The 10,233-nt window shown below is 55.6% G+C and overlaps 1 protein-coding gene across 1 annotated transcript in view; it reads left to right on the top strand.

Moving 5' to 3' along the window:
* Anxa6 (annexin A6) overlaps positions 1-10,233 on the top strand; it is a 40,722-nt gene that overhangs the window by 10,098 nt on the left and 20,391 nt on the right. Inside the window, exons 2-12 of the mRNA XM_033761762.1 lie at positions 846-936; positions 1,696-1,790; positions 2,229-2,342; positions 3,453-3,543; positions 4,319-4,398; positions 4,951-5,007; positions 5,806-5,899; positions 6,310-6,405; positions 7,680-7,738; positions 8,678-8,800; positions 10,115-10,173. Coding sequence (XP_033617653.1) covers positions 846-936; positions 1,696-1,790; positions 2,229-2,342; positions 3,453-3,543; positions 4,319-4,398; positions 4,951-5,007; positions 5,806-5,899; positions 6,310-6,405; positions 7,680-7,738; positions 8,678-8,800; positions 10,115-10,173 — 959 coding nt within the window. The remainder of the gene's footprint in view (positions 1-845; positions 937-1,695; positions 1,791-2,228; positions 2,343-3,452; positions 3,544-4,318; positions 4,399-4,950; positions 5,008-5,805; positions 5,900-6,309; positions 6,406-7,679; positions 7,739-8,677; positions 8,801-10,114; positions 10,174-10,233) is intronic.

Here is a 10,233-nt window from a genome sequence, read left to right on the forward strand (position 1 = left end):
TTTTTTTTTTTTTTTTTTTTTTTTTTTTTTTTTTTTTTGACAGAGTCTCACTAAGTAGTTCAGACTGGCTTTGACCTCACTTTGTAGGCTGGCCTCAAACTCGAAGCAATCCTCCTGCCTCAGCCTCCATAGTGCTGAGATAACAGGCCTCCACCTCCACACCTGGCTGGCTTTCCTTCTTTGTGCTTGGCTGCTTCATCTCAGACCAAGATCATGTTAAACCCAGTGTGGTGGCTCACAACTACATTCCCAGATACTCAGGAGGCTGAGGCAGGAGGATCACAAGTTCAAGTCCAGCCTGCGCAACTTAGCAAATCCTGTTCAAAGTAAAAATAAAAAAAAGGTACGGGGCCAGGGATTTAGCTCAGTGGTTCCGCCACCTGCCTTGCAGGCCCAAGGGCCCGAGTTCAATCCCCTATACCAAAAAAATTAAATTAAATTAAAAAATAAAAAGAGGGTAGGGATGGAGTTCAGTGATAGAGCACCCTTGGATTCAATCCTGAATTTCACCCCCCAAAGAAATTTTAAGCACTCCAGCAAATGTTAAAGCAATCAAGTTAGTGGGGGATGACAAGGCTTTGTACACTGTGAAGCACATGAAAACAGCCGAGGCTGGGGTTTCTCTACAGTCGTCTTCCTCCCCTCGCCCAGCCGGGCTGTTCATCTCTGGGGTGAAGGTGGTGCGGCTGTTGTCAGCCACCCTGGGAGGTGGCACTGTTCTTTGAGCGCAGCAGCAGTGTACAGCGCCCTCTGTGCCCGCTTGAGCTTAGCCAGGGCCATGGTGAGGGATCTGACGCACGTCCTGGCCGCGCTCAGCACCTCGTCCTCCACTCTCCTCCCTGCAGGGCGCCAGGTTCCGGGGCTCCATCCACGACCACCCGGACTTCGACCCCGGCCAGGACGCTGAGGCTCTGTATACCGCCATGAAGGGCTTCGGTGGGTGCCGCCCTGCGGGCTGGGTGGGGAAGGTGAACTATACCCTGCGGGTGTGCGTGTGTCCCACTGGGACAAACACACAGCCTCAGTGCACTCGGCAAGTGCTCTAGTGTGAGTCACACACTAGGCTCATCCAGTTCTCGCCCTCTTTTTGTTTTTCCTGCTTTTGTAACAAATCATTGCATAGCCCAGCATGGTGGCGCATGCCTGTAATCCCAGCACTTGGGGGCTGAGGCAGGAGGATCACTGTGAGTTCGAGACCAGCTTGGGCTACATGGTGACTTCCTGGTCAGTCTCAACTACATAGTGAGACCCTGTCCCCTCCCAGAAAAAAGAAAGAAATCATTTCATGCCAACAAAAGGTGTACGGACAAGAGCCCAGACTGGCCACCTGCAGCTTCAGAACCAGTTCTTCCTCCGCGTAGTTGACGCCTTTCCTGGCGTCTCTGTGACCCTGGACCAGAGCTGACTGTTCTCTTGTACTTTTCTCGGGGCTGACAGAGCCCTGTACTAGTGTTAGGACTCAGGGTTTTCTAAGCTGGGCTTCCTGCAAGAGTGGGGGCGAGACCCTCTCTGGGCCTCAGTTTCTTTATCTGTACAGTGAGGAGCTAGATCGGGGGTCCTATGAGCTCAGGTGTCTGTGCTGTGGCTCTCAGTGGGGACTCCATGGGCCCATGAGCTGTGCCCAGGAAGGAAGTGCCCAGGAGGGCTTCCTGGAGGTGGCGTGGGTAGCACGGTGGATGCCCTCCTGTCTCCCAGGCAGTGACAAGGAGGCCATACTGGACCTGATCACCTCCCGGAGCAACCGGCAGAGGCAGGAGATCTGCCAGAGCTACAAGTCACTCTATGGCAAGGTAACCATGGCAACCAGAGGGCAGGCAGGGGGCGACGGGAGGATGTCACTCACCTCACCTGGGTGTTCATCCAGGTTCTTCCTGCATGTTTTTGTTCTTGTGTCTGACACCTGCAGGGGCAGGTTCTGTTCTTTTAGCCTCAGATACAGCCAGGGTACTGCTGTACTCCAGGTGTTAGGCCGCACTGGGGCACAAGCAACTGGGTCCACTCTGTGGGAGGGAAGGGGACACAGGAGCAGGGAGGCCAGCAGAGCCAGGGAAGGGGCGCTGTGCCCACTGTGGGACTCTGGGCATTCCCTGAGGTGGCTGGGCAGTCTCCCAGGCCAATCACAATGCGCACCTCCAGGAACAGCGACCAGCAAGCTGGGCCTGGTGCTTGTGAGAGTGAAAGCTCATTCAGTGCAGTTCTCAGGGCTGTGCCTCTCTTCCTGACTCCAGGACCTCATCGCTGACCTGAAGTATGAACTGACAGGGAAGTTTGAGCGGCTGATTGTGGGCCTTATGAGGCCACTCGCCTACTGTGACGCCAAAGAAATTAAAGACGCCATCTCTGTAAGCAGTGTGTGTGTCCGTGTGTCTGTGTGTGTGTGTGTGTGTTGGGGACAAAGGACATTGGTAATGGGAAGACCCCAGGCTCTCCAGGGAGCCCTGGAACCACCCAGGAGCTGTGCCCCCTCTACCCACACGGACAGATGTTGACAGGAGTCAGGGCTGGGCAGAGACCAGGCACGGATCCCCAGGAGCTTAGGGCCCCAGAGCAGCAGGATGTAGGGACCCAAAGATGGGCGGGGCCCACTGAAGTGGGGCAGCGGCGGTGGGTGGGACCCAGCTCTGGGCAGGCTTGGGGGCATTTGGGAGGTGAGAGAATCGAGCTGAGTCACCAGTCTAGGGAGGATTTGGCAGGTAGGAGCCAGAGGTCTTTCCCAGCTCGCTCTGGGGACACCCAGAGAGGTTATGGGGAGGGTTTGAGGCCGGGTCCGGGGTTTACTGTGGTTGAGGAGAAGCCTTGTGTCTAGGAAGGAGGCAGAGACTATAGCCCCTGATCCTAGCTGGGCCTTTATCACGGGCTGTGGTCTTGGACAATCTATGCAGCACGAATCCAGCTCTAAACTGATACCCTCCACTGCGGGGGGTCACCTCCTGCCTCAGGGTTTGGCAGAGCGGCTAGTAGCAGCTGCATCTCACGGATGGTGTGAGCAAACTGAGGTGGTATCCATGTCTTCCCTCAGATTTTTACCTTTCGTGTACAAAGAGCTGCCATGGTCTCTTCCCCTGGGAGGATGTCTGGGGTTGTCCATTCAAGTAAGATCATTATTAGCGAAAGCCTGTAGCTACCCCTACTGACAGAAACACTTGTGACACTCACTGAGGACGTATTTCCCGACCAGACTGTGTTGGCTTGTGCAGCTGTGCCAAGAATCAGAGCCTGGGGCGGATTCCCACAGCGGGCTCCACCAGAGCTGGACCATCTTGTTCTCAGGGTGCAAAAAATATTAAGATCAGGCTTCTTAAGGAGAAGCCACAAGCTGCTGGCAGAGGCGGGACTAGAACCCATGTCTTTTGAGACTCAGGCAGCAGCTCCCACATGGTGTCTAAGAGCTGAGGAGAGAGTGCTGGTGGCCTCCTGGCCTCATCCGGACTAACGCCCCATCTCTTCTCCAGGGCATTGGTACCGATGAGAAGTGCCTCATTGAGATCTTGGCTTCCCGGACCAATGAGCAGATGCACCAGCTGGTGGCTGCATACAAAGATGGTGAGTCGGCGGAGGGGCCAATCAGGACATCGGGCAGTGATTTGATTTCGGAAGCCTGCCCCGCCCCCTCCTTTCTGATTGGTCCACTCTCCCTTCATCGGTCCAATGAGCGCCTGCTCTGGTGGGTGGGCACAAGTTCTTGGAATGTGGTGGTGGGCGCTGTACCAATGCCGTCCCTGCCTGCTAGAATGTACAGATCAGTAAGTTAACAAGGTAATAAACGGGTAATTAAATTAACACGATATATGCATCATGGTGATTAAATAGTGAAGGAAACAGGTAAAAGTCAGACTTTGATGAGGGAAGACCTTCTTCAGACCGGTGGTCAGGGAAAGCTTGTCTTAGGAGGAAAAGCTGAGCCAGGTGGATTAAAACTGGACAGAAGATCCTGCTGCAGACAAAGGCACATGCAAAGGCCCTGAAGTAGAAATAAGCCTGGTAGCCAAGACAAGATTAGAGAGGTAGAGGGCAGAGCAGGATCACACAAGGGCTTGACGGCAGAGAGAGATGGTGTGTTATTTGGAGTCCAAGGCAGCGGGGCGCAGTGATCCCAGAAGGTGGTGTTCTGCGGACATGGTGTGGGGACAGGAGCAGTAGGGAGATTCCACTCCGCCACATCTGGGAACCAGCGGCTGTGCATGGGCTGCAGGGTCTCGCCCTGGCGGTCACGTAGACTGGGTGTTGGGATCTCTGCCATCTACCAGGCACATAGCGGGCAGCAGGGAGCCTTTGTCTTGGGTCCCGAGGAGCCCTGAGCTTGCTTTCCTTCCCACAGCTTACGAGCAGGACCTGGAGTCTGACGTCATCGGAGATACCTCTGGCCACTTCCAGAAGATGCTCGTGGTCCTGCTGCAGGTAGGTTCATGCCAGGCCCTTGGCCCCTCCTGGGCGCTAGCTCCCACAGCACAGGCGGGGTGTGAGACCCCTGCTCCCTGCTCTCTGGTGGGTGGCCTGGGAGAGCCACACTGGTGCTAGGCCTTTCTGTACTGTGCCTTCCTCACCACCCACTCCACCCCACCACCTGTCTTATGCCTCTCTGGCTCTCTTGACGTCGTTAGGGTGTGGGCCCTGTGGTGTCAGGGGCCTGTGGCAGGGCCATCCCAAGCTCAGATGGTAGAAGGCTCCCATTGCTTTCCAGGATCAGGCTCTGGGAAGAACCTTGGTTATCCCCAGCACCCCCGTGTCGGATCCTAGCCCCAGGGGAGAGAGGGAGGGAGGACTGGAAGGGGGACGTGCGACCCTGCAGCCTTGGTCCACTGGCACCTGAGGGGTCCTCCCGGCCCTGTCACCTCTCCGGCACTCCCAGAGCCCCCGGGTCTCTGCCGCCTCTCCAGCCTGCACTGCTGCTGTCGGGCCTTCCTCCCAGCCCCGTGGTGTTTGAAACACTTATTCTCTCTCTCTGTGCAGGGAACCAGGGAGGAGGACGATGTGGTGAGCGAGGACTTGGTACAACAGGACGTGCAGGTAAATGGGCGCCTGGGAGGTCCCCAGGGTGCAGTGGAGAAGCCTCAAGAAAGGGCAGCAGTGGGGCCTGGGAAGGCTGCGGTGACCTCGTTTGTGTCAGACACAGAACTACCCTGGGCCCAGCCAGCGTTTGTACAGGGCTTTGTTGAAGAAAACAGTTTAAATTCTTTCAACGGTACAGGACATAAAAAGTTGGCGAGATGTATTTTGGAGCCTGGTTTATTTATCCATTCCAGTTACTGTATGTTTTTTAAAAGTAAATGCTCACTACCTGCTGGGTACCCTGAGAAGCACTGGGGAAGAGTCAGGCGTATTTTAGCAGCACAAACTCCTTCTCTGTCAGTGTGCCTTACGAGCTAGGTATTCTGCACACCTGTGGCCAAAGCAGTGTGGAGCACTGTGACTAAAAAGAACTCAGAGACATATTTCCTGTGTTTGCACAGCCCAGCAAGAACGGGAGACAGACAGGGAGGAATCACTGTAGCATAAAGGAGGCGAAAGCAATAAAGAAGCATTAGAATCTTGAGAGGGAAGGAGGGGAAAAGATCTCAGCCTGGGACATTTGAGAGAAAATGGGACATTTAATCGGGGCCGTGAAGATTGAGTAGGGGCTTCCCCAGAAAAAGGAAGGAAAGGGAGGGTAAGGGAAGAAAGAAGATGGATCAGTATATGCAAAGGCCCGGAGGCTACCAAGCTGCTGCTTGTGAAGGGGTTGGGCAGCAGTTCTAGAGGCTTGATTAGCATGTCCTGTCTTCAGGAATCTCTTCTTTCAGTCAAGTTGCAATTCTTCCCCTTTAGGACCTGTACGAAGCAGGGGAACTAAAATGGGGAACAGATGAGGCACAGTTCATTTACATCTTGGGAAATCGCAGCAAGCAGCATCTCCGACTGGGTGAGAACCAGAGGCCTGTGGCCACTTTCTTGGGGTTGTACCAGGAGTCCCTTCTCCTTTCCCGTTACTGGTGGAGCATCGTAGCTACTCCACCTCTAGCCCACACACCCCCCCAGTTTTAGTAGACAGTGCTTTTATTACACCAGAGCCATTCACAGACGCTCCATCCTTCTGCCTCAGTGCCGGGCCTGTCTCCCCGCTGGTGAACTGGGTGCAGAGTTGCTCCCCAGTGCACACAGCAGGACCACACAGTGCTGCCAGTGTGTGTGACCCCCAGCCGCCGCCACCAAAGCACCAGGCCCCATTTCCCGTTGGTGGTCCGGTCCCGGCCGCCTCACCCTCCCCTTTGGGGGTCCCTCTCCTCTCGCTGTTTCGGCGCTGACTGACGTCCTGTCTCTCGTGTGACTCAGTGTTTGATGAGTACCTGAAGACCACAGGGAAGCCAATCGAAGCCAGCATCCGGGGGGAGCTGTCCGGGGACTTTGAGAAGCTGATGCTGGCCGTGGGTACGTCAGCAGCTCCCCGGGTCCTGAGACCCCAGCCTGGGCACAGGGGGAGCAAGGAAGGGAAGGAGTCGGGAAAGAGAAAGCCAAATGGGCTGTGAATTAAAGGTCTAGCCGGGCGTGGGAAGGAAGCTGAGCCCTGGGCACTGCCTTCTCCCCACCCCTTCTCCAGCGTGGTGGGGAGGGAGAGCACTGGCTTGGAGAGGCAGTAAGGACGGTGGGAGGCTGGCATGGAGGAGCTACGGCGCCTGGCAGATGCCGGAAGCTGGGTGTGGTGTCACAACCTATAAATCAAGCTACTGCAGAGGCTGAGGCGGGAACATTGCAAACTTCAGGCCAGCCCGGGCAGCTGAGCGAGACCCGTCCAGAAAATAAATGAAAAGGGCTCTGGAAATAGCTCAGTGGTAGAGCACTTGCCTAGCATGCGCAAGGACCTGGGTTCCATCCCCAGTACCATTAACACACACAGACACGCGTGTGCACACACACACATCCTGGGTTCCATCCCCAGTACCATTAACACACACAGACACGCGTGTGCACACACACACACACACACCAGGAGTGGGGCCTGCTGTCTACTTCACAGAAGACAGAACTGAAGCGAGGTACTCTCAGTGAGATGAATCCGAGGAGCTGACTAGTCAGTGTGGAGTCAGATTCAAGCCCAGCAATGCTCCCAAATTTGCTATTGTCCGTGGGGCAGGTCACGTAGCCTGGCTGGGCCTCAGCTTCCTCCTCTGCTAAATGGGTGGTGGTGGGGGCAAGAAGAACAGGCTTCCTGACTCACGTGCTTTGCAAAACTGACATTCCCAGGTTCTGTGTGGTCGCGTGGGCAGTAGTTTGTATGTTTGTATTTTTCGGGCAGAGCTACAGCCCACGCCTCAGCTTCCTGCTCAGCACTGTTCCCTTGCACCACTCAGCCAGCAAGATCCAAAGCGATTCATTGCCAGTGCTTTCTGGTGTAGCAGAATGTAGAGAAAAACCTTTCCCACCTCCGCCCTGGATTCCCCCGACCTGGCCCAGTTCTCTGAAAGTCCTTGCCTCCTGATAGATGAAGTGGTCCTCCGGGACAGCCTGTCTGGATTCTAACAGGCCCACTTCCCGATGTCCTTATCCCCAAAGTCTGTGATAAAAGCAAGTAGACCTCAGGTGCTCCAGGGCTGAGCACTGTCAGGAGGCTGGGGTTCTTCTAGCTTTTGAACCAAGTAGGACCAGGGCATGCCTTCAGCCTCCCAGGACAGCGGGAGTCACTGCCCCTCTCCCTGTCCCCCCAGTGAAATGCGTGCGGAGCACCCCTGAGTACTTCGCTGAGCGGCTCTTCAAGGCCATGAAGGTGCGTGGGGGTGGTGTGGAGGGACCGGAGGGCGGGGCTCTTCACCCCTGGGACTGTTGAACTCTTAGACAGGTCCTTGCTGTCCCCCGGGCACAGAGAGCCTTTCAGGGACTGTCCACAGGACTGCTCCGGGGTGGGTGTCTGTCCTCGGTGAGCTCCCATGCGTGGTGCTGCTTGGTCAAATGTCCCCCCTGATCGTGGGCCTGGTAGCAGTCCGCACCAGCCTAACCAGCCAAATAGGTTGGCAGCCCACACTTTCAAAAGAATGGGAACTAAGCACAATGTGTACACACAGTGGACAGGCAAGGCCACTTGGAAACCCTTGGGCATCATCTGTGGGGACTCCTGACGCTCACACTTCCGAGCTGGCCATCCTGCCCAGGATGTTTCTGAGAATGGTGCTTCCTGGGTTTTTGCACACCTGCCGCACGAAGAAACGGTGGTATTTCCATGGTACACCAGAGTGAATGAACTCATCTGTTGGCTGCTGGAGGCCCTCGGCCCAGAGCTCTGGCCCTCCTGGCCCTGCTTGGCAAGTGGACCATCAGACCTCTCTGAGCCACAGCGAGGCCGGCAGCTCACCCCTAGAAATGTTTGCCTCCTAAGATTTCCTGGTGGGATTGTCTGCAGTAGGAGAACAGGCAACACGCCCATGTCTTGTGTTTGCAAAGTCCCAAAACCTGTGCCTCTGCTTGTGCTCCAGAGAGTCACAAAGCGCTGGTAAAGCGAGGAGGGAAGCCAGGGAGGAACGTGAGGTGGGAAACGGAAGACAGGGCTTATAAAAGCAAGTGGGGTACCCGGGAAACTTCAAAGGGAATATAAGTGTTTGCCTTTTGTGTTCCTTATTTTCATTTCTTATTATGAAGTAGTGTTTCTACCTAATCTGGAGGCTGTGAGCGCTCCACTCTCCTCCCTCCAAGGCTCCTGCTTGTCCTCTAGGGTCTGGGGACGAGGGACAACACCCTGATCCGCATCATGGTCACCCGCAGTGAGCTGGACATGCTTGACATTCGGGAGATTTTCCGCACCAAGTACGAGAAGTCTCTGTACAGCATGATCAAGGTCAGCAGCCCTGACTGCGTGGGCAGGGACGACAGGATGGGAACCACTTCCGGGAGAGGGCGGTATCCAGGTGTCTTGGCTGAAACAAAATACGCAACACCAAAGTTGAAGGGGACAGGTTTGTTTGGCTCAGTTCGTAGAGGTTTCAGTCCATAATGCTCTGGCTCCAAGGTGGGGTGGCACATGGCAGAGTAGTGTCCCAGAGAAACAGTTCATGGCACCCACTCTAGTTGCAAAAGCAACAAGAGACACTTAGCAGTGTCTTTCTGCCCCTTTTACCTGATCACACTACTGGGATTAGGGTGGTGCCGAACCAAACAGTGCAGTGGTTTAGTAACCACACACCCTCAATCCCAGCTTCACACACTAGGTTCAACCACCTCTGACCACATGAGGCTTTGGGGTACACCCAGACCCAAGCCATAACACCGCGGAAGCTGAGAGTCTCCTGGGCATCCCAGGAGCCCTTGCCTGGTGGCATCAGCAGGACACTCAGGTGTCGGAGCTGGCAAGAGATGAGGCTGAAAAGGTGGACGGGTGGGGGCGGGGCTGTTGCTCAGTGGTCGCGTGCTGGCCCAGCGAGGACCGGACGTGAGAACTCTGTCCCAAGGCAGTGAGAGTCCCCTGGAAGAAGGACAGCCATGGAGGCCGTGATCAGTGGTGTCTTGGGCTGTCCAGGCCCGGGGCTTTGTCAGGAGGCAGGTGTAGAAGCAAGTTCTGTGAGGATGACAGGATCCAGTTTGTTGCCAAAATGTGCTTCTGTGGAGGGATTTTGATAGTGTTATATGCACCTGCTCCAAGGAGAAATAAGTTTGAAACAAACTAAGCAAAGCGAAACCAGGGTCTTCACCTCAGACCTTCTCACAGCCTTTACTTTTTTAAATCAAGAAACCCTAAGAGAGAATACGCCACCTACAAGGATGTATGCGTCTATCAAATACGTATTTGAGAGCTGGCTCTCCGGGGCATTCTTCGCAGTACCCTGGTTCTGTGGAAAAACATGACACTGGCAGTAGCACACTGGGCACTGGAAGGGACAGCAGCACCTGAACCGTCGTTGTTGGAAGCGCTTACACCCAAGGAACTGGCGAATACAAACCAGGCTTCCTTCCCTCCTCCCTTCCCCTTCCCTACAGAGACGGCCGCCTTTCAGTAGTGACCCGCACACCAGTCTGGAGGTCTCCACTCCAGCAGCCACAGCCAGGCCCGCTGGGGGTGACTGCGCAGCGCTCTGCTGTCTGGGGCGCTGCAGGCCCTGCCGCCTTGCCCGAGAGCCAGAGCCGGCTGAAGTGTCCTTCCCTTCTCTCTCCCCAGAACGACACCTCTGGCGAGTACAAGAAGGCGCTGCTCAAGCTGTGCGGAGGGGACGACGAGTAAGCGGCCTGGGCGGCCTGGTGGGCCGCAGGTGAAGGTGGCCGGGAGGGGGTCTGCGC

Source organism: Fukomys damarensis, unplaced genomic scaffold (genome assembly GCF_012274545.1).
Source record: "Fukomys damarensis isolate Sample0158 unplaced genomic scaffold, DMR_v1.0_HiC HiC_scaffold_9, whole genome shotgun sequence".
Taxonomy (NCBI): domain Eukaryota; kingdom Metazoa; phylum Chordata; class Mammalia; order Rodentia; family Bathyergidae; genus Fukomys; species Fukomys damarensis.